The sequence below is a fragment of the Gymnoscopelus microlampas genome (genome assembly GCF_963454915.1).
Source record: "Gymnoscopelus microlampas genome assembly, chromosome: 14".
Lineage (NCBI taxonomy): Eukaryota > Metazoa > Chordata > Actinopteri > Myctophiformes > Myctophidae > Gymnoscopelus > Gymnoscopelus microlampas.
The window spans coordinates 39,692,573-39,717,572 of NC_139951.1; the positions used below are offsets into that span (position 1 = coordinate 39,692,573).

Genomic DNA, 25,000 nt, shown 5'->3' on the forward strand with positions numbered 1-25,000 from the left:
TAACTATGCAGATTCATAACTTTTTTCTAAATAATTGTAGGGGAATAAAACGTACAATATTTGTCTCTGAGATGTAGTGTAGTAGTAGAAGAATAGAGAATGGAAAATTGAAGCAGTAAAGTAGTCAAGTACCTCACAATTGTATTCAAGTACAGTACTTGAGTAAATGTGCTCAGTTTCCTTTCCAAGTTTCCACCACTGAAAAGAGTGGACTTAAAGCGTGGTCCTTTGACACTGACTGGATGGGATGGCTGCTTGCTGGACACTCAGCACTTTGCATTGGTTTGTTTGACTCAGGTCTTTACACACAAGAAAGGAAACACTGAGCTATTAGCCATTAATCACTGGGCTCCAGCTAATTAAAATGATATCAAAGCACTCCTCTGTGTGTGTGTGTGTGTGTGTGTGTGTGTGTGTGTGTGTGTGTGTGTGTGTGTGTGTGTGTGTGTGTGTGTGTGTGTGTGTGTGTGTGTGTGTGTGTGTGTGTGTGTGTGTGTGTGTGTGTGTGTGTGTGTGTGTGTGTGTGGGGGGAGGGGGGGGGGGGGGGGGGGGGTGTGGGGGGGTGTGTGTGTGCGCGTGTGCGTATACTCAAATGTTTCAATGCTCACATTGAGCTTGTAGATCACGCCATTGTGATTTTCCAATAGCCGAGGTATAAAATGGGGCTAAAGTGGTTGTCAAATAATTGTAGTGGAGTAAAAGTACAACATTTGCCTCTGAGATGTAGTGGAGTAGAAGTAAAATTATAGACAATTGGAATACTCTCGTAAAGTAAAAGTACAGTACTTGAGTAAATGTAATTAGTTACTTTACACCACTGTGTGTGTGTGTGTGTGTGTGTGTGTGTGTGTGTGCGCGTGTGTGCGCGCGCGTGCGCACAAACGTGCACTTGCATCCCTTTGCATGCATGAGAACGCATAGTGATCTAACTATTAGAACCACCACACAAACAAACTAAACATCTGTAAGTTTCCTAAAGCATACTGAGAATCTCTTTGTTTTGGCTGTGAGACAACAGAGGAATCGTATATAAGACTCTAATCCAGCAACAAGCGCACGCACACGGCGCATCAAAGTATCCCTGTGATCAGCCAGTCCGTGCTATCTGTGCGTCACCCAGAATCATTAGCGAGGCAGCGCGCGTCTGTCCACAAAATCGGCAGGACTTATTTCATCTTGCTATAAAAGATGGCTTCGTGTAGAGTGTTTAATTAATACTGTTTCTGCTTGTGTGGAATCTGCTACTCTGCAGTGTTTAATGGGAGCCCTGTCTCCATATCACATCACATAAATACATACTGTATATGCATGCATACAGAAGAGTGATAGGGCAGCTCTTGACTGTACGACCTACTACAGGTTTTTTTTCCAGTGGTGGTAAAAGGTTTACTTAAGTAAAAGTATCAATAATGCAATGTAAAAGTACTCCGTTACAGGTTACGGAATTCAGAATTCACTTGAGTAAAAGTACAAAAGTATTGGCATAAAAATATACTTAAAGTACCAACAGTAAAAGTACTAAAATCTATGAAAATAGCAGATCTACAAGCTCACAACACATCGCATAATAGCCTAGTATGTATAGAATAGGGCTAAAGTGGTTAATGTATGTTTTATAATATAATAATTTATATCTGCAAAAAAATTAGTAGCTGAAGTTTTCAATAATTGTAGTATAATATTTGTCTCTGAGATGTAGTGGAGGATAAGTAAAAGTACTGAAAATTGGAAATACTCCAGTAAAGTAAAAATACCTCAACATTTTTCTTAAGTACAGTACTTGAGTAAATGTACTTAGTTACTTTACACCATTGACTACATTTCCCCCCCCCGGCTCAGAGTGGGCCGTTAAAAGGGATGTGATGCATGACAATAAGCATTATCCATCTGTGTCGTGACTACATGCAACAGTAAAGGCAAGGAGTCTGTCTTCTTGCCTCATATGATGACAGAAAGGGGAAGGGAGTGGATTTGAGGGATAGGGGAGTGGAATGCCATAAACCATTTGAAGGAGCAGGTAATTGGCTGCAAGCCTAGCGAGCGATTGATCTTTTTGATTGACAAATAAGAGCTTGTCTTACTTAGACACCAAGGATACATATTCTATTCTCAATTCTTATCAGAATTTGAATCACAACGTCACACAGGGTAAAGGTGTAAAGAAGTGGGTGGAATTAGTTTTTGTGCTGTAGCTCCATCGTTTGTGTTGTTTTCAGAAAGAAGGGAGTAAAAACAAGATTCGGGTGGTGGGGGGGTGCGGGGAGAGCGAGGAGATAAATCAAACGGTAAAGAAAAACATGTGAAGGATAGGCAAAACTCTTAACACATCGGGTGCCAGCATTTTTTCATAACAACTTACGTTGGGTGTCAGCATTCTCCCCATTGACTGTTCTTTGCTGTTTAAAGCTTTAGACTCCACGACAAGCAAATCCACGTAAAAAAAAAGCATCCATTCATGTTGAGCGATGACCCTGGCTACAGCCTGGAACCATAACATTTCACTTGCGAGTTACAACGGGGGGGGATCGCGGATCGTGCATGACCGGTTTTCACCACTGAAAACGGATTCGGAGATATAGGCGTTTTAAAGAAGGAAATAGACAGGAAGCGGATGGAAGCCATGTTTTTGTTTCCGGTGATCTATCTGGCCCTTCCTTCTCAAGATCACAATGGGTACTCCCAGAGCTGCTCTAGCCCCGCCCGTGCGGAGAAAAAAAAAAAAAAAAAAAAGAAGACTGAAATCACGGTTCAGACCGTGAACGGCACCAGAGCGCTACTATGTAAACACACGGTTCAGACCGTGATCGGCACCCGATGTGTTAAGATATCTACAAACACGTACAGCATAAACCAGCGGGTACAGTATGTACATGAGGTTAGACTTAAGGTGCGAAGTGGTGACACTTCGGTAGACATTATAGGTCCACATTAGCAGCAAGTATGCAGATGAGCTCATGAGAATAAAGAAAAGGCAGCACACACTCGTAGCCATGTGTACTCATTTTAGTTGAATGGGAATGTATTTGAATGGGAAACCCAACGTTTCAACCTCGCAAAGGAATCATCCCCTGAAGAAGACCTTGCGAGGTCGAAACGTTTGGTTTCCCATTCAAATAAATCCTGCATCGTGGCTACGGGTGTGTGCAGCCTTTTCTTTATTCTCGTATTTATTTATCAAGGTCAGCAGCACCTCATTAATACTGGTGTGTGCGCCCTCCTCCCTTTTTGTTTGATGTAGATGAGCTTAGACATTAATGTGCAAAAGAGTATCAACACATTGTCAGGTTCACATAGAATGGTCCACATAGCGTGATGACTTTCACAGGTAAAATCTAAATGTTAGATCCACAAGGACAAGTCTATGGCCAGCCTGGTGACATGCAGTAATCAGGTATGTTTCCCAGCGATCTGATGCAGTGTTGATTTTGACAGCAATTTTTGATTCAGTTTTACTCATAGTCTTTTGAATCAAATTCCATTTCGTTTTAGTCATATTTTAGTCATCTGAAATGTCTTACTGTCAGTCTAGTTTTAGTCGACTAAATATCATAAGATTATAGGCGACTAAATCTACAGTTGATTTGGTCGACTAAAATGTATTTTGGCGGCGCCTTGATAGCGTCATAATGGCTGATTTTACACTTGGTTGGATGCTGAAAATAGCCGATCTACGAGCTCACAACTCGTCGCAGCGCGACACGTTGTGAGCTTGTAGATTTGCTATTTTCAGAGCGCAACACCCAAGCACAACCAAATAAAACGATTTTTTAAAACTATTTTAGTTCTACTGGATCTCTTCTCCACTAGTCCCTCCCTAGCATTTTAGTCTAGTTTTTATTTGTTGCCAAAATTGTCAATATATTTAGTCAAAATCAACACTGGTAACCGGGGTGGAAGCTGTTCAGAAACCTACGGTAGGTACGCTACCTACGGTAGGCCTCCTTGCCTGGCCGCGGTAGTTGTAGGGGTGTGAACACTTTGTGGCTGGTAGCGCGGTGGCATGTCCTTGTTGATTTGGTGCGCTTTGACTACACTCCTCTCTTTGTAATTCCTCTTATCATTTTGGGGGGTGTCTAATACCCCGTTGGGGGGTGCCAGACATGCCTCTAAGCAGGGAAAACCCCTGCTAATACAGCTGTGACTGTTATTGCTGTTGCCTCGTACCCAGCGGGGGCACAGCGGTGTCAGAACCAGTTTTCTTTAAACCCAGCATTTTGGTTGGTTTTCTGGCACGCTATGTTTTTATGCCATTTTTGTTTTGTCCAACAAGATGTATACTCTGTATGCTTGAAGTCACATAATGCCCCTATCCTGTCCTCATCTTTTACAGTTGTTTATGGCTACCTTTTCTTTTGTTTTATACCACAAACGGAATGATCTGTTTCCATCTCCACTTCTATACCTCTCTCTCTACCACATCTTAAGCCTGATTAATACTTTGGTTTTGCGCCGGCGGCCAAAAACAACAAAGCTCACAAAATGGGGTATATGTTTGGCACACAACACTGGTGTGCAACCACATATAAATCAGGCTTTATGCCGGCATCTTTTTTTCATCTCCTGAAGCCCAGATCCATAGACTATGTGACCTTAAAAGACCACACTTAAAGGGTCTACACCATGAATTTTAACTTTTTCTTCATTTTTGTGTGTTTTTGGTCTCCCCCACCTCTCTTCTGTTCCAACAAATACCCGACTTCGAGCATGCAGGCTTTCATAGGCTATCTGTGGTTTTTATGTCAATTGGTCTGAAAACAGTCCGTCAGATTTGTTCCCCCACCCTACGTCACGTCTGGGAACAATTCCTCCCGTTTTTCAGTTCTAACCAAAAAATAAAATCCAAAAAAAAAAAAAAAAAAAAGTTTTTCATTTTTAATTTTTTTTAAAAATGTTTCTTTTTTTTTTTTTTTACTTTTTCCACACAGAACCAGGACATAACATGCATACAAACTGGCTCAATAGCGCCCCTCGCCAAACAGGACAATGTGGTATTGCAGGTGAAAGTGCTTTATAAGCCAGAGAGAAGTTAGTTGGAATGAGTATATCTGAGGCTTGATTTAGGCTCAAACCTTTTGAAAAACGTTTGAGGGACATAAACAATATGATATCAAATATTATTATTATTTTTTAAATTCATGGTGTAGCTCCTTTAACATCTGAGCAGTTCTTATTGGCTCTGTGTCTTCATACAGTAGCGACCGATATCATGTTTATTTCAAACTTTTGTCTCAATTATGATTAATGAACGATTGAAAATACATTTATATTATTATACATTGCGCCTTCATATTGCACTCTCAACAGAGCAATTATGTTGAAAGCTTGTAGATTGGCTATTTTCGTTGTTTTGTTTATGCCACCATTGTACAACAAACATAAACTAAATACAGGATTAAGTGGTTAATCAGACAAATCAATTATAACAAATATATTGGAATTTCTTGATTATTCAATTAACCTGCATGAGCATTAAGTTGGTTATTGGTTGTTAATATGGATTTGGATATATTTTGTTAATTGCTCAGGCCTACATCCACTCTCTGTCTCCCTTCCATGTTTCTTTGTGAGTCTTCAAGTCTTCTAGTAGGCCTACATGGGTCTGCAACAGGGGGTCTTGGATCGCTAGGGGGTCCTCAGAGTTATTACAGGGGGGGCCGCCAAATCTTTGTGTGATTGGAACTTTTATTTAACACTTTTATACAGTGAGGGGTCCCTGCTTCATCTCTCTCTCAGCTAGGGGGTCCTTGGGCTTGAAACAAACATTGAAGACCCCTGTTCTAGTAAATCACAAATACTCATACAAGTAATCTTGAGTAAATCACAGTGACAATACAGTACAAACCTCCTTTAACCACCCCCTACCTACCCCCACCTCCCGGAGGTAAATTGACCTTTTGTTTTGATTGATGTTGATATTGTTTCTTGTTGACATGGCGTTAACACGGCAATACAGTATACCGCGTTTTATCCTTTTTTATCCCTACCTGGGATGAGGTTGTATAAGTTTGTTCTTGTCTGCGATACTGTTTGGCTACGATCCATCTCCGTTTTGTCCTTTGGAAGTTCACCCTGCCGCTACCTTTCTTACTAGCGCTCTGTCACAGTATTTCTTCTCTCCGCGTGTCTGACAAACCTCCATAGACGTATTACTGTCTGTCTACTAAATCCATAACCCATTCAAACCGGGGAACGCATCTTTTTTATTAATTTGGGCTTTTAAAAATAGCAGATATACAAGCTCATAGTGCGGCACCGAGTGCCGCACTATGAGCTTGTTGATCTGCTATTTTAAAAAGAAATCATGAACAATTTGTTGCAAATAAAGCAAACATTTATAACTCAAATCTTTGCTCCTGGGGATTCTACAAAATGTCCTCTAAATCCTACAGTTTTCTTTTTGAAAAAAACATACGTTTCTATATCAGTGGTTCTCAAACTTTTTCATGTCAAGGACCCCCACAATGTACAGTATTTAGCCACAGACCCCCATCTCAAAATATTAGAGATGGGGGTTCTCGAAGCAAAGATTTGAGTTAAAAATGTTTGCTTCAAAACATGTACATTAAAAGATTTGCACACATTTTCACAATTTTTCAAAAAATAGAAGATCTACAAGCTCATTGCTTGTTTATCTGCTACTTCTGAATAGCCAAAATAAATCTTAACATGACACAAGATGCTTTCCCGGTCTTAAAGGATTAAACAAAACGCCGGCACTTTCCTCTCTGCAGTAAATATTTGAACGGCCCCGTAGATTTACGGCACAGTTGTTTGTTATCTTATCTCATCCCCCTCCCTGTGATATGACTTGTTATGGTTAATTTTATGCACCGTGGTACACCGAAGTAAACAGGGCTTTTACTGTGTGATAAGCTGATCATATTCCTTAATGTCATCCGTGTTGTTCTAGATCAGTGGTTCCCAAAACGTTTTAGCTCGAGGCCCCAAACAAAAATCGGTTCCTGGGGAGAAATTTGATGTTTACTCCAAACCAGAACCCAAACTAGAAAATAGCTGATCGACAAGCTCACAATGCGCTCAATATCTACTGCGTAGTCTGGAATCTCTGTGTGGAACCTGCATTTCCGAGGGTCAAATAAAAAAAAATGCCTCTGGTGATAAACCCGTCCCATGTTTGCATACTGGGCCCTGATTGGTCCCTCACAACTTCGGAGGGAGAGAAATACAATCTCTATTGAGAGGGGCCAGACCTAATCTGCCAAGGGCAACTTTTCTTTTTGCAAATGGCAGATTCATCTGGAACCAGGCTAACAATGTGTAGCTATGTGACATTGTGACACTTGTGTGCTTGTAGATCTGCTATTTTCACTACTTATAAAAGTGTTTGGGTACACCAATGCCTTGAGACTTGCGTGTCCATGGACATATAAAATCTAATTCTCAAGAGGCTCATTAGAAAAACAGAGGCAGAGTGAAAAACGGGGAAACCATTTTGTCTTTGACACATTATTCAAATAGCCTTGTTTTCCTCCATGTTGAAAGATTCATTAGCCTCCCTTTGCCTAGGCCATGCTATTAGCATGTCTTACCGGTGCTGTCATCATGTGCCCTGCCATGTCACTCTGTGCCAGAGTTGCCATATTTCGTGAGTGAAACAAGCGACCAGGTCTATGAAAACAAGCCCAAAAGAAGCAACCAGTTTTACTCAGCTGTGTTGCTTCAGCTATTTGGAAATAGAAGATCTACAAGCTCACAACGTGGCACATTGTGAGTTTGTAGAACGGTTAGTTTCAAATAGCTGATGTGTATATATAGAGGTTTAAAGTGCTCGTGTGGCCTAGTTGCTTCTTTAAGACTTGTTTCTCTCACATAATCTGGCAACACTGACCCTCACACAGCTCATTTCTTGGTTAGTGTTTCTTTGTTGTGGCCAAAAGCTGTGGGTGAACAGTGCTGGCATTTCCCCAGAGTGAGCTGCTGGTTCAGAGACAAATTGGTGGAGGCACTTTGGTCCATGTCAGGTTTTAACCTCCCATGTCTGTCCCTCCCTTTCTCTCTCCTTCTCTTCCTCTCTCGCTCTCTCTATTTGTTCTCTCCATGGCCGTAGATTCCTATAATGCAGTTGTTCCCAAACTGGGTGTTGGGACCCCAAATTATTTTTGGGGGTCCCCAGATTAATCTATGTGCAATATTGTTTTCTCACTTAACCAAACCAACATACAGTACAGTGTACGTGTATCTGCACATTTCTAAAGTTACAATTGAATGACTTTCATTTGGCCAATTGTCAAATATTACATAAGAAAGAGGCACACATTGTGAAAATAGCCGGGGTTGTGCGCTTGTATTTTGGCTATTTTCACGATATTTATCTGTGGAACCGAGTCAAAAGTGCCTACAATTCCAAGTGCTTGTCAAGGGGGTCCTCAGTTCAAATATGATTATTTTGGGGGCTTGCGGTCTGAAAAGTTTGGGAACCCTTGCTATAATGTAACATTTCCTATATAGACCATGTAGATTATGTGACTTCCTGTCGATTCTTTGAGAGATTGTAGATCTGATATTTTTTTGGTGGTTGTTCCCCCCCAGAGTAGGGGTGGGGGGGCATTGGGGTTCAAGCGGCTAAGCCAAATATCTACAGGTATCTATACATTCCACTAATCTCTGTTTGATGACCCGGTCATCAAATTATTGGCTTAGGAACGGCAAAAAACAAAAAAACTCCCAATAATTCAAGGCTTCATGGGGTGTGTAATTGACAGAAAATAAGTAATTTTCTGGGTGAACTACTCATTTAAGTCAAAATACAAAATCGAAGTACTTAGTCCACCACTGCCTCTCTCTCGCTCTCGCTCGCTCTCTCTCTCTCTCACTCTCTCTCTCTCTCTCTCGCTCTCTCTCTCTCTCGCTCACTCTCTTACACGTATTAAATCCAGTAGTTAAATTATCTCTCTGGAATCTCCCGCTCCTCCTCTCTCCAAGGTCACGGGGCCATATTCTCTCTTGTAACCAAACCCCCTTGACATCCAACACGTCGTCCGTCCCCGGCGAGTATCACTGCGGTAACTATGGCAACCGTGCTCGCCGCGGCGGCGGCGGCGGAAAATATCATTAGCGGGCTCCTTCGCACAAAGAGAGAGAGAGAGAGATATCTCCCCTCCTAGCAGCGTAGTGGTGTGGCAACGGCAGCCCCGCCGCTTTGGCAATTTCCATATCACCGCTGTCGAAGTGAAAACCTTGTATGTGCCAAAAAAAAATCACTACTTTTGTGCGACACTCGTGCAGAGGTGTAAAGTAACTAATAATAATAATAATAATAATAATGGATTTTATTTATAACGCACTTTACATTTACAGGAAATCTCAAAGTGCTTAATGTACTCATGTTGAGTTTTTTTTTTTTACTTTACTGGAGTACTTCCAATTTTCAGTACTTTTACTTCTACTCCACTACATCTCAGAGGCAAATACTATACTTTTACTCCACTACAATGATTTGAAAACTTTAGTTACTTTGCAGATTTTGATTGTTATTACAGAACACACATACCACGTCAACACTTTATATGCGTCGGCTATTTGAAAATAGCCGATCTACAAGCTCACGATACGTCGCTGAATTAGGGCGTTCATTCAACACAAAAAGTTGAAATATGGGAGATACAAGGTTTCAGACGACAATATGTTATAAGGTAATCAGTGCTTTAGCCCTTAGCCACGCTTAATTGATTTTCATGCACTCCCTCAATAGATGTCCCCCCCTCCTTTCTAAAAACTCCTCTGTTTTGTCTTGTTTAGTTTTTTTTTTCTCTATCGTTTACTGGTTAGTTATTCAAAGCCATTTTTCACCCTTCTTTTTCTTTTTTTTACATCAGATAATTATGTAAATTGTCAGCAGCAGTTGTCTGTTTCTGACACACAGGCTAACGGCTGGGTTAAGCCCCCATTCATAATTTGTTTTCGAGACGGCATCTCTCGCGCCTAAAGAAGCCCCGATCTGCACGCTCGAGAAGCGCCTTGACGCGGCACGTTTTGAGCGTGCAGATTGGCTTTTTTCAGCCGCACGGCGTCGTCACAAACGATCATGAATTAAGCATTAGAACGGTGGGCCACACACACACACACACATGCACGCACGCACGCACGCATACGCACACGCACACACACGCGCACACACAAGCTCTATCACAAGCAGCTTGCACCTATATCTCCCTGTTTGATCAGCACATTAGCACCATATCAACACAGAGTGAGGAGAATGAGATTACAGGGTTTTATGGATGCACTGTGGATCATCATGCAGCACGTTGTAACTTAATGCCTTATAATGTCCTGGAAGAAATGAAACGCTCTTAAAAATCTGCTGTAACGTCCAGCCTTTCAACACCATCTCTCTCTCTCTCTCTCTCTCTCTCTCTCTGTCTCCCTCCCCCCCTCTCCAATGGTGTAAAGTAACTACATTTACTCAAATACTGTACCACTACTGTATTTCCACTACTACATCTCAGAGGTAAATATTGTACTTTTACTCCACTACAATTATTTGAAAACTTTAGTTACTAGTTACTTTGCAGATGTCAATTGTTACATTATAAAACATACATTAACCACTTTAGCCCTATTTTATACACAGGGTACAATCTACAAACTCACAATGTGTCGCGATGCAACACGTTGTGAGCTTGTAGATCTGCTATTTTCAAAAAATTGTAGTACTTTTACTCTTGGTAAAAGTATGTTTTGATGCCAATACGTTTGTACTTTCACTCAAGTAACATGTTGAACACAGGCCTTTTACTTGTAACAGAGTATTTTTATATTGTGGTATTGCTACTTTAAATAGCAGAGTACTTCTTCCACCACTGCCTCCCGTCTCTCTCCCTGTCTCTCTCTCTGTCTCTCCCTCCCCCCTCGCTCTCTCTCATCGCATCACCTGGCAAAGGTGGAGTGATTTTAGCTATAATCCTCATTCCTCGCCCTTTCTCTCCCGCTCTCTCTCTCCCTCAATGTCACACACGTCGCGCTAAGCGTTATAATTCCCCCCCCCCCCACGGCCCACCCACAAGTTCATTTGAACTCACTCACACGGTTAGCTGATGAAGCGCGATGAAGTGCAGATGGAAAAGAAGGACGCTGGAGGAGAATACAGATGGCGACGCGCGGACATTTCAAATAGAACATGGAGACCAACGTACTGTATGAGATCACATTCAGTAGCGTGGTGCAATCTTCTTTTTTTATGGTGGTGACTATTAGGGCTGCCCAATATATCGAAAAGTTTTCACTATTGCTATATCAACATGTGCAATATACATATCACAGAAGCAATTTACATATTACTTTTCAACAATCCCATGTATAAAGCACTTTTTTTATTTAGCAAAAGTGGGCGGCAGTGGCTCAGGGGCAGAGTGGCCGTGTAGAGTGAACTGGAAACCGCAAGGTTCCCAGTTCGATCCCGGGCTGGGGCGCTCCCCCAGAGTTAGTGTCGAAGTGTCCTTGAGCAAGACGCTGAACCCCTAACTGCTCCCGATGAGCAGGTTGGTGCCATGCATGGTTTCCTCCGCCATCGGTGTATGAATGTGTGTGTGAATGGGTGAATGTAATGCACAATCTATGTAAAGCGCTTTGGATAAAAGCGCTATATAAATGCACCATTTACCATTTTTCTTCTTTTAGAGTTATGTGATGATCGCATATCACATGTTTTCCTAATATTGTAGGCACGCGCTCACACACAAACACACACGCACACGGTGTATTCACTCACTGTGCTCATCCACCTACAGAGAGGCTGTTTTCATGGAGATGGAAGTAATTAGATTCCCATGTCATCCCTGTGCCTTGTGCCTGTGTTGAATGCTGCTGCTATATTTGATTCTGTGTCCAATCATCACAATTCACCGTGGCATGAGCCTCTCTTAACCCATTCAAGACCAGGAACGCGCCTGTGTCATTTCTAGATGTCTGTGGCTTTTCAAAAAATAGCAGATCTACAAGGTCATAGCGTGGCACCGAGTGCCACACTATGAGCTTGTATATATCTGCTATTTTTGAAAAACTATGAGAATCTGTGCAAATCTTTGAATATATTTTTTTACAAATGATTGCTTAAAAATGTATAAATATTCAAAGATTTTCACACATTTTCACGTTTTTTCCAAAAATAGCAGATCTACAAGCTACGAGCTTGTATAACTGCTACTTGTTGAATAGCCAAGTAAATCTAAAATGACACATATGCGTTCCCATTCTTAAAGGGTTAAAAGAGAACCCCCCCCCCCCCCCCCCCCCCCGGTCAATTGAACCACAGCTTCAGGAGGCATCACCAATTCCTGCTCTTTTATCATGTCGTTGCTGTCAGGCAGAAACCTTGTATCTCCATATTTTGGCGTTTTACCTTTTTTTCCCCCTGCAAATTAATGCCCTTCTTCAATTTCTAGTAAAGTGTCAAACAAACATAGTGAAAATAGCCGAGCTACTATACTGTACTATTAAATAGACGATCACCTGATCGACTAAGACAAGTGTTGTGAGCTTGTAGATCTGCTACTGTATTTTTTTTGCTATTTTTGAAACATTTGGAAAGTGAATTTTAATGTGGTTAAGTGTGTGGGTTTTATAAATATTGAAACCAATGAGAAGTTAAACCAATTAACAAGAGCTTCTGCCTAAAATAACTAGGCTGGATCCCATTGGAACACAGGTCATTTTTTTCCCTTGCATTTCCTGAAAAGTATTTCCAGTTTTGGACATACAAGGTTTCTGGCCGATAGCAAAGATGTTGAAATTCTGCCAAGAGCCAAAGGGGGAGGAGAGAGAGTGAGCTTCTATGTTCTGTTTCTTCCTTCACAGATGAAGCTCTTCATCTGAGCCAGATGGAGTGCAGGCGATAGATAGGCGGAGGATATGGTAGCCAGAGTTAACGTTTTTTTTTCTTTCAGGTGTGTGTGTATGTGTGTGCGTGTGCGTGTGCGTGTGCGTGTGCGTGTGCGTGTGCGTGTGCGTGTGCGTGTGCGTGTGCGGGTGCGTGTGCGTGTGTGTGTGTGTGTGTGTGTGTGTGTGTGTGTGTGTGTGTATGCGGTGGATGTGAGCAGTGGTGGAAAAAACACTATTTTTTAAAACTTTTTTTTTTACTAAAAGTATCAATACTGCAATGTAGAAGTACTCTGTTACAAGTAAAAGTCCGGAATTAAAAATGTACTTGAGGAAAAGTGCATAAGTATTGGTATCAAAACGTACTTAGAGTACCAAGAGTAGAAAGTACTCATTATACAGAACGTCCCAGCTTGTAGATCGGCTATTTTTGCTACTTTTGTGTGACATAGAATGATGGAAGTACGGTATTCATTTACGAAAAAAAGTTAAAATACGGAGATAAGACGTGTCTGCTCGACAGTGGCCCTCTGGGGGTGAGTGTGCAAATATAGTGGCCCTCTCCATCATCAAAGTTACCCAGCCCTGCTCTATATTAAATAGTTGCGTACAGTACCTCCCTCATACGGGCAAAGTAGACTCAGCTGTCATTCCAAATTCACTTTTAGTCTGTCCGGAGGCTTATGCGTTATTGAGAGCGCTAGATGGAGGATGATTGAGATGCCTCTTCAGTCTTCAAGGGGCTGTCTGAGCCGCCCGCGGCTGCATCGCTACACCAGAACAGTGGTTTTCAAACATTTCTGGCCTTTCCCTGCTTTTCTGAATTCAAGTAACCCCTTTACCCGAGTACATTTTGATTAACCCATTAAGACCTGGAACTGTGTCATTTTTAGATTTGAGCTAAAAAACATTATTTTACACTTTGGGCTATTCAAAAATAGCAGATATACAAGCTCATAGCGCGGCACCGAGTGCCGCGCTACGAGCTTGTAGATCTGCTATTTTTGAAAAATCGTGAAAATGTGTGCAAATCTTTGAATATGTATATTTTTAAAGCGAACATTTTTAACTCAAATATTAGCTTCTGGGGGGGTCCCTGGAACAAAACATTTTGATGGGGGTCCGCGGCCAAATGCATATAATTTTGGGGGTCCTTGACATGAAAAAGATTGAGCACCACTGATATAGAAACATACGTTTTTCAGAAAACTGTTGAGATTTAGGAGACATGTAGAATCGGCTTCAGGTCTCAATGGGTTAAATGGTAAAAATGGTAAATGGTGCATTTATATAGCGCTTTTATCCAAAGCGCTTTACATAGATTGTGCGTTTACATTCACCCATTCAAACACACATTCATACACCGATGGTGGAGGAAGGCCACTCTACCCTGCCCTGAGCCACTGCCGCCCCTCCTTTTACCACCCCGGCCTGGGGGTGATTCACCCGGGCTATATTTCTGGGCACACCTCCAGCAGCTACGTCACCGTATCGTCACCCAACATACAGCAGGCCATGCGTCCTATTGGGAGCCCGATACATCGGGCATTCCAGAATGACATGGTCTGCTGTCTGTTCCTCTGCACCACACTCACAGGTCGCACTAGGAGTCAAACCCCATCTGTGTGTGCATGGGTGAGCGGAAATGCCGGACGCTGGTCCGTAGTTGATTAAGCCACACCCATGCCAGTATAGGCAGGTCCATCCCAGTAAGGGGAAAACCGACATCTGGAATGAAGTCAATGAGTCTAGAGGTGTTTACCTCCCACTCCATGCTCCAAAAGTAATCCGCCCATCTTGCCGCACTGATGTTCTATTCACTGCATTGCTGCAGGAGTTCCCATGCAGCAGGCACATATGGGTGTCTCGACTTTAGGCGCTGGGGAGGCTCAGTTGTTACGGCGAGCCTTTCATGGAGCAGGTGGTTTGGCTCCACGGCCCGGCACACCAGACGAGTAATGGCTCCTTTGCCGTGAAGCCCAGCGAGCTTGATGCCTGCAAGGATGGGACTCTAGCTTTGATGTCAATTATGTTCAAAATAAAACGGCTTAACACCAACATAGGTATTGCCTTTTACCACTTATTTTAGTCAAGTTGTTGATGTAAATTGGTCTCACAGATTAGCAGCTTGACACGGTTTTCAATGTTTAACCTTAAACATAACAGTAAAATAAAATGTTCCATTTTTGACGTTCTCTCACGTACCCCCACTGTAGTACCTCCGCGTACTCCTTGGGTACATACCAGAGTATTGTTCAAGTCGCTCCGGTCCGAGTCAAGTCGAGTCCCAAGTCGTTTGGTCCCAAGTCCAAGTCGAGTCCCAAGTCATGTGGTCCCAAGTCCAAGTCGAGTCCCAAGTCAATCCAACCCTCAGGTCCGAGTCCCAAGTCGAGTCCCAAGTCTTTGGTCCCAAGTCCAAGTCGAGTCCCAAGTCAATCCACCCTCAGGTTCGAGTCCCAAGTCGAGTCCCAAGTCATTTGGTCCCAAGTCCAAGTCGAGTCCCAAGTCTTTCTGTTGTGGGCAAGTCAAGCCGAGTCACAAGTCGAGTCACAAGGTTGTGTCAAGTCCTTCACTACTATTGTTCCCCAGCCCACCCACAAAGCACTCAGATTTATATCTTGAAGAGAGAAACTGTATCTTAAAGTCAAGAATTAAACCAGCATAAAGCTGTTCATTTATCCATTAAAACATTACATGTCTGATAATTTAGTTAGAACTTGGGAAAGGCTAAATTACACTAAAGCAGTGTTTCTCAACCTTTTTGAGAACCTGGCATAGCCAAAAGATCCCAGGGCACACCTAGATATACTCTCTGTGTGTGTGTGTGTGTGTGTTTGTGTGTGTGTGTGTGTGTGTGTGTGTGTGTGTGTGTGTGTGTGTGTGTGTGTGTGTGTGTGTGTGTAGTCTCCATGGATCGTCACCTTGACGTGGTGGAGAGCCTTGCGTGTTCCAATGAACCTGAGAGCGATGCCGTCGGGAGCTTCGGCTCCTGGTAGGGTCACCCATGGCGGTAAGGTCGAGGGGGAGGTGCCAGACTAAGTACGATCCAAACACTGTGCCTGGGGGCACACATAGGCAGGCTCTGAAAAATGGAGACACTGGCAGCCCCCTGCAACCTCACTCACCCGAAGGTCGTCCTGAGTCTTTTCTCTTGCCACTGGAATACGGTGGGTGTGGCCAAGATTGTGGGGGAAGGAACTGCGCGCCCCATCCCTCACATTAAATCCACTCGTAGCGCAGGCTTCAGCTTCCACCATAGAAGTCCTCTGGCGATGGGATAAAGTGACGGGGGCAGGTCAAGGATGTGACTGGAAGCTCTTAGCTTGAATCCTGCACAGAGGCGGCGTGGGTATGATGGTCGTTGTGAAGATGGGATGGAACAACATCCTCCTTCGGCAGCAGCCCGTGCGACTGAGCAGCCCTATTTAGGGACCGCACTGCTCACCCCTCATAGGGGAGGGGTCTAGAAAAGGTGACCCAAAAATTGTTTGTTCCTCCTCACCTGGGTGGCCTACCGCAGTCACCAAGGCATCTCTATTTGCGGTCGCAAAAACAATAAAGAAAAATCAATGACTTTGAATCTGGCAACCGAAAAAAAGGAAAAACCATGACCTTGAATCTGGCTACCTGGAATGTCCGCACCCTCCTTGATGTTCGAGACCGGACAGAGAGACCTCGAAGACGAACTGCCCTCATTGCACATGAGCTCAAGAGGTACAACATAGATATTGCGGCACTTAGTGAGACTCGGTTCTCTGGAGAGGATTCACTCACAGAAGTCGGTGAAGGTTACACCTTCTTCTGGAAGGGTCTTCCAGAGGAGGAACGCAGGCTCCATGGAGTTGGCTTTGCCGTAAAAAGCAGACTACTCAGTAACATCCCTGAGTCCCCCCAAGGCATTAGTGAGCGGCTGATGACCTGGCGTATCCCCCTGGTGAAAGGCCGCTTTGCTACTTTAATCAGTGCCTACGCCCCCACTTTGGATGCTGACGACATCACCAAAGATGCCTTCTACGAATCCCTTGATGCCGCTCTATCTAAAATCCCTGACTCTGACAAGCTTGTTCTGATGGGTGACTTCAACGCCCGAGTAGGCGCTGATGCCAGGCTGTGGAAACAAATAATCGGAAGTCACGGGACGGGGAAAATAAACAACAACGGCCTCAGACTCCTCACTCTGTGCTCTGAACATCAGCTGATCTTAACCAATACCATCTTTCAGTTGAAAAAGAAGTACATCACATCTTGGATGCATCCCAGGTCCAAACACTGGCACTTACTGGACTATATCATCGTCCGGCAACGTGACCAAAATGATGTCTGTATAACCCGGGCCATGCGTGGGGCTGAATGTTGGACTGATCATCGGCTGATCAAATCCAGACTCAAGCTGAAAATTCGACCACCACACAAGAAACAGCAACCTCGAAAGAGACTCAACTGCAGGGCTCTGGACTCTCCAGACTGTATAGCCCAATACCGCAGCAAACTGGCAGAGGGGCTTGCCACCCTGGCGAAGGACAACAGTGGCCTTGATGTGGAAAGTGAGTGGGCAAAACTGAGGTCAACAATACATCAAGCTGCCTCTGAAACCATCGGCTTTACCCAAAAACGACACCAAGACTGGTTCGATAATAGCTCTACTGCAATACAGGAGCTTTTAGAATCCAAGCGCAAAGCCCACGCCTCACTGCTCTCCAACCCTCACTGTCCACTTCTCCTCTCTCATTACAAAGCCACCCGTAGTGAGACCCAGAAACAGCTTAGGATCATGGAGAACGAGTGGTGGCTCAGAAAAGCCCAAGAAATCCAGAGGCATGCAGATAACAACAACACATATGCCTTCTATGATGCTGTAAAATCTCTGTATGGTCCACAAAGGCAAAACATCGTCCCAGTGAGATCTGCAGACGGTTCTGTGTTACTCAAAGACAAACAGCAGATACTTGAGCGCTGGGCTGAGCACTTCGACTCCCTGCTAAACAAAAGAAACCCTTCTGATCCATTTGTCCTTAATGCCCTCCCAGAACTTCCACCTGTTCTCTCCCTCGATGAACCTCCTAAGTTCACTGAGGTTCTCTCCGCAATCAGGAGTCTTAAAAACAACAAGAGCCCTGGCCCTGATGGACTTCCAGCTGAGATCCTCAAGAAGGGAGGCTACCTCTTAAAACGACAGCTATACCATCTCATCTGCAACACCTGGCATAATGAGACAATTCCTCAGGAATGGAAAGACAGCAACATTGTCACCATTTACAAAAGGAAGGGAGACAAGTCACTCTGTGGCAACAGCCGTGGCATCTCTCTGCTCTCTGTTGCTGGCAAGATTCTTGCGAAGATAATGCTGTTTCGCCTGACAACGCACATTACAGAGGACATCCTCCCAGAGACACAGTGCAGTTTCAGAAATAACCGAAGCACTCTGGACATGATCTTCGCTGCGCGTCAAGTCCAGGAGAAATGCAGGGAGCAAAACAAGGACCTCTACATCACCTTCATTGACCTCACTAAGGCCTTTGATACAGTGGACCGGGAAATCCTTTGGACTATACTGCAGAAGTTTGGCGTCCCCCCAAAATTTCTCAGCATCCTCAAGCAGTTCCACAGTGGCATGCATGCATCTGTACTTGTTGGTGGCCAACAATCTCCCCCATTCCCTGTGAAAGTCGGGGTGAAGCAGGGTTGTGTACTGGCCCCTGTGATATTCAATCTATTCCTGACGGCAGCTACACTCCTCTTCCACAAGTCCATCCAGGAAGATGGTGGTGTGAAAATACAGTTCCGTCTTGATGGGAGCTTGTTTAACATCAGACGCCTTCAAGCCAAGACTAAGACCCTGGTCAGCAACATCTTCGAGCTACAGTATGCAGATGATTGTGCTCTTCTGGCCCACAGCCCAGCTGCCATGCAACGTGCCCTGGACACCATGTCCTCTGTTTACCACTCACTAGGTCTTGTGATCAACATCCACAAAACAGAGATCATGGCGCCAGAAAAATCTCCACCCCCCGTGTTCAACATCAGCGGCACTCCCCTCAAGGTTGTCCAGCAGTTCAGCTACCTCGGCAGCATATTGACACCCTCCTGCCAAATTGACGATGATATCCAGGCCCGTATCAACCAAGCCTCCTATGCCTTTGGCAGACTGCGCTCTCGTGTGTTTGAAAACAACCACCTAAGAACACCAACAAAAGTGGCAGTCTACAGGGCAGTGTGCGTGTCTACACTGCTATATGGGTCAGAAGCCTGGGCTGTCTATCGGCGTCACATCAGACGCCTTGATGCATTTAACATCAGATGCCTCCAACGCATCCTTGGCATCACCTGGCAGGACCGTGTCCCTCACACTGACATTCTCCAACGCACTGATTCCATCAGCATTGAGGCAACCATAGCACGGAGGCAACTCCGGTGGGTCGGCCACGTCATCCGGATGCCTGGATGCCGTTTGCCCCGTCAGGTGCTTTATGGACAGATCTTGTCAGCCAGCAGGAAGCCCGGTGGTCCAAAGCTGCGGTACAAAGATCAACTAAAACAGACTTTAAAGAGGTGCAACATCAAGCCCAACGATCTGGAGTCAGCTGCAGCTAATCGGCCACTCTGGCGCTCTTTATGCTTCGAAGGGGTCACACACCTTGAGGAGAAACGCACCCAGCAAAGGACGGCGCGGCGCCAGCAAAGACACCTTCCTGCTGACCCAGTACCATCTCAGCCTCCTGACCCAGGCCTCGCATGTCCTGCCTGTGGTAGGATATGTGGTTCCAGAATCGGGCTTCATAGTCATCTACAGTGGCATCGTCGCCAGCAAAGATAACCACTGACAAACTCATCACAACGCAAGGAAGCTACGTCATCTTCGACAACGATGGACTGCCAAGGAGGTGTGTGTGTGTGTGTGTGTGTGTGTGTGTGTGTGTGTGTGTGTGTGTGTGTGTGTGTGTGTGTGTGTGTGTGTGTGTGTGTGTGTGTGTGTGTGTGTGTGTGTGTGTGTGTGTGTGTGTGTGTGTGTGTGTGTGTGTGTGTGTGTGTGTATATATATATATGCACGCACACAGAGAGAGAGAGAGAGAGAGAGAGAGATTATTGGGCAGGTATAAAGAAACCTTAACCATTACAAATATATAAATCTTTGGCCTACAATAAACTTGGGTCAGTGCAATGAATGGATGAGTCTGAAAACCTTCCCAGAGTAAAACTTCTTTGGTAAGTATATTTGGTACCCAATATACCTCTAATATCTGATAATAATATCTAATAATCTGATCCTGATAGCATTATTGCGGACGCATGCGCTGTTGCCCACTGCAGACAAACACCAAAACTCTCGCCCCAAAACAGTCACCCCAGGGGAAATCCGGTGATATTCACCTGGTATTCCTAAACGTAACCTCATTAAACTATGCCTAAACCTAACCTTATTCCTAAACTTAACCTCAGTAAAACTAATAACATGGCTAACCGTAAACTTATTTCTAACCTTATCCTCAGTAAAACAAATACAGGAATACAAGAACCGCTGGTCCGCGAAAACAAATGGGGGCGATGGTGTTTTGGGGCGAGTTTTACGGTTATGTATCTACGGCACCGTGGCTTGAAGATGCGTGTGGAAATAAATTACAGAAAATAAGAATATAAATTATAATAAATTATGAATAAATGCATGACTGATAACAAATGAAAATATAAACTTTACAGATCATATAAACATTACAATTATAAGAATTCAAGTAAAATTCAGAAAGTTCTGGCCAAATGAAATCTCAACTGCGCTGTTTATTATGCGCGATTGCGCATGGAAATAAATTACAGAAAATAAGAATATAAATTATAATAAATTATGAATAAATTCATGACTGATAACAAATGAAAATATAAACTTTACAGATCATATGAACATTACAATTATAAGAATTCAAGTAAAATTCAGAAAGTTCTGGCCAAATGAAATCTCAACTGCTGTGTTTATTATGGGGGGGAACTCCGATGACAAAACAAGTCGTCCGAGTCATCTTGTCTCGAGTCGAGTCGAGTCGGGAGTCATTGGCTAGCAAGTCGAGTCGAGTCTCAAGTCTCCTTGGTCTTTTACCTTCCAAGTCCGAGTCAAGTCGCAAGTTTTACCTTCCAAGTCCGAGTCAAGTCGCAAGTTTTACATTCAAAGTCCGAGTCGAGTCGCAAGTCGTCAAATATGCGACTCGAGTCAGACTCGAGTCGAGTCACTATGACTCGAGTCCAATACTCTGGTACATACATACCCTCGTTTGTGAAAAACTGGACTAGAACACAACCCTTGTTTTGCATCCTCTTTACATCTCAATCTCATCCTCTCTACGCTTGACTTATACTTAGGCTACATGTATTTAGGCAACCACTTGAGAGACATGCATCTACATGTAATGACAGTATGCTAAGGTTGACAAGGAATACATGCACTTCAAACACCTTGTTGCCATGTTTTGAATGGGGAATATAGGTACTGCACGTATGTTGCTGCCTTCAGGAAGGAGATATGGCGTTCCAAAATACAATAAGGTCAGATTTTGAGGCTTCATTTAGCATCTGGCCAGGGGCAGGCTGAACGGTGGACATTGCTCTTGTCATCATGTTTTTATGTATGCAATTTGTTTTGCTTTGTTTCTGTCAAATGTGTGTATTATGTGTTGCATACGTGGCTGCTGAGTCGCAAGAAAATGTTCTGCGAGAGCTGATAATGAAGTAATATCATCTCATGGTATCATATGGCCAGACTAGCAGCCCAAATCAGATTTCTTCAGAATGGTTTTATACATTCAGAACAGCACCCAACCCACATGGAAACTTTTTTTGCAGATCAGATCGAATCACATTTATTCCTTGAGCCTTGTTCAGACTGCTGCATAAAAAACAATCCGACTGTTTGGATCGGACATCACATCTGGGATGGATTTTGGCTGCCAGTCTAAACAAGGCCTTAGTTGCTTGAAGATGTTGCAGGTTGAGAATAGCTGCGACGTGTTAGTGAGCTTGTAGGCTATTTTCGATGCACAACTAACTTCTTATCAAGCATTGCTCTCCTGTCTCTTCCTACAACACACAGAGAAGGAGACACCCCCACACACACACACACACACACACACACACACACACACACACACACACACACACACACACACACACACACACACACACACACACACACAAACACACAAATGTACATGCACACGCGCACACCCACACAGTGTTATGCAGACCTGACTTAACCCTTTAAGACCGGGAACGCATCTGTGTCATTGTAAGATTTTTAAAAAATCGTGAAAATTTGTGCAAATCTTTGAATATATATATTTTCTAAAGCAAACATTTGTAAATCAAATCTTTGCGTCTGGGGGTCCCTGGAACAAAACATTTTGAGATGGGGGGTCCACGACCAAATGCATATAATTTTGGGGGTCCTTGACATGACAAAGTTTGAGAACCACTGATATAGCAACATAGTTTTTTTAAAACAACTGTTTGGTAGAATCCGCGCCTCAGGCTTTAATGGGTAAAGTGAGGAACCCCCATGGGTTGACTCTCACTCTGTGACTGAACCCCAGAGTCTGATTAAAGCCCCCTGTGTGACAGCACTGTGCAAACCTGCAAGACCACCACACACACACACACACACACACACACACGCACATGCACACGCACACAGAGAGAGAGAGAGAGAAGAAGCGTTCTTCCGGGGTCCTTCTCTGATGTAATTGAGAGGACTTTGAGCAGCTCAGTTGGCTTGGCAACGGCGCGCATTAATCATATTTCACGATGTTCAACCCCTCTGCCCCCTGTTCTCTCTCATTCTTTTCCCGTGTTTCCTGGGCTCTCTTCACGCGTGTGTGTGTGTGTGTGTGTGTGTGTGTGTGTGTGTGTGTGTGTGTGTGTGTGTGTGTGTGTGTGTGTGTGTGTGTGTGTGTGTGTGTGTGTGTGTGTGTGTGTGTGTGTGTGTGTGTGTGTGTGTGTGTGTGTGTGTCGGGTGCCCTTGTCTCCCTCATTGTGCTCACGCCTCACACTAAACCTGCCAAGTGGCCCCTTCAGCACGGCCAGGTTCACAACACGAGAGCAAGACAGAGACACCGATCGAGGTGGCGAGGGATCGTGCCTACTTGAATGCAGTGGTGTAAAGTAACTAAGTACTTTTACTCAAGTACTGTACTGCATTGGTTCTCAAAGTGGGGTCCGGGGACCCCCAGGGGTCCTTGAGGGAGTTACAGGGGGTCCCCAGCTAAATGATAGATTAGGCACCAAATGGAGCCTCATGGGTTCGGATATTTTCGAATAGCCTAAGTCTAACATTGGGCTAAAGGTCGGCTTCATTGGTTGTCATTTTTTGGGTGAACTCAGGGGTATAGAGTATAGAGTGGCCGGATGGTAGCCGTGAGGTTTCCAGTTCGATCCCGGGCTCCCCCAGAAGAATTAGTGTCGAAGTGTCCTTGAGCAAGACGCTGAACCCCTAATTGCTCCCGATGAGCAGGTTGTTGGTGCCTTGCATGGTTTCCTCCGCCATCGGTGTATGAATGTGTGTCTGAATGGGTGAATGTAATGCGCAATCTATGTAAAAGCACTTTGGATAAAAGCGCTATATAAATGCACCATTTACCATTTAACCCCATTAAGTCCAAAACCTAACCTATTTATTCCACCACAGCTTGAATGTCCCATGTCCCTGTGCAGCTCATTACTGGTCGACCCGCATTAGTCTTCTGTCATCTCCTGTCCCCTCGTCCCCCCTTTCCTCCTGTCCACTACACCCCCCCCCCCCCCCCCCCCCCCCCCCACATACCCCTCCCCCCCTTTCCTCAAGGAGAAAGGACAAAGACACATTTAGATAATCGTCTTCAAAGAAAAGGACAAGTCACAAACCTGTAAATAATGCATGCGCTGTTCCGACACGTGTCACAGTTGGCCGTGTCCTGTCCGGTCCGATAGGAGAGGCTGTGGGGAAGATAAAGAGGTGCGAATGAGTCATTATGGAGACTTGTTCTGTAGCCCCCCCCCCCCTTCCCCACCACCACCCTCCTCCATTGTCTCTTTTTGTTTGTCAGCCGTGGTTAAACAGGACGACGTTTTGAGGACGAATGGAGCTCCGTTATACCCTGATTAGCCCCCGTTGGCCATTATTATACCTGACTCAGGTTGACTTAAATTAATACAGGCAGGCAGGGACACTTTGCAGGACAGTCCAAAAACATTTTGTTTTGGTCATATTGCACTAAACGTTCAACCCCAAGGTGTCTTGTACTCACTCTAGAGCAGTGGTTTTCAACCTTTTTCATGCCAAGGACCCCTAAATTGATAGGTTTTTGCCCGCGGACCCCCATCTGAAAATGTTTTGTGCCAGGGAACCCCAGAAGCAGAGATTGTAGTTAAAATGTTCGCTTTGAAAACAAATATGTATTCAAAGTTATGCACACATTTTCAAGATTTTTCAAAAATAGCAGATCTACAAGCTCATAGCGCGGCACCGAGAGCTTGTAGTTCTGTTATTTTTGAATAGCCAAAGCTAAGTGGTTAAAATGATTATGACGCTATATTAACTAATGTCGCTGAGGACCCCCTGGTACCCCCTCAAGGACCACTGGTGGTCCCCAGACCACTGGTTGAAAACCACTGCTCTAGAGCAGTGGTTCTCAAACACTTTCCTGTTAAGGACCCCCCCCCCAACCTATTGGGCCACAAAACCCCTATTCAAATCTTTGCTTTCCCTGGCATATATTTTGTGCTGGGGGGGGGGGGACAATTTGGACACTGTTCAAATTGTCAAATGATATAAGAAAGAGGCAAACATGTTGAAAATAGCCGATCTACAAGCTCACAACGCCTCGCGTTGCGAGACGTTGTAAACTTTGGGGGGTCGCGGCCTGGAAAGGTTGAGAAACCACTGTACTAAAGAGCTGGAGAGACAGGGATACACCCCAAGCAAACACTCAGCATCGGAATCTTTTTAACAAAATATCTTTTTTTACATAAAAACAGATCGTTTACAACCACACTTTAAGCTTTTGTCTGAGCAGTGAGCACCTCTTGCTCTGGAGGACTCTGACTCTGTCTTTGAGGAAAGCCGCCGTCTCCTGGCAACACACGCAGACACACACACACACACGTACACACGCACGCACGTACACACACACAGACACACACACGCGCG

At 44.2% G+C, this 25,000-nt stretch overlaps 2 protein-coding genes across 3 annotated transcripts in view; one reads left to right on the forward strand and one right to left on the reverse strand.

Moving 5' to 3' along the window:
* Positions 1-25,000, forward strand: part of dock1 (dedicator of cytokinesis 1) — a 480,313-nt gene that overhangs the window by 194,380 nt on the left and 260,933 nt on the right. The window lies entirely within an intron of this gene.
* Positions 1-25,000, reverse strand: part of insyn2a (inhibitory synaptic factor 2A) — a gene marked incomplete at both ends in the record, with an annotated part of 46,240 nt that overhangs the window by 3,944 nt on the left and 17,296 nt on the right. The window contains one exon of the mRNA XM_084079265.1: positions 23,716-23,787. Within this exon, the coding sequence (XP_083935391.1) occupies positions 23,716-23,787 (72 nt within the window). The remainder of the gene's footprint in view (positions 1-23,715; positions 23,788-25,000) is intronic.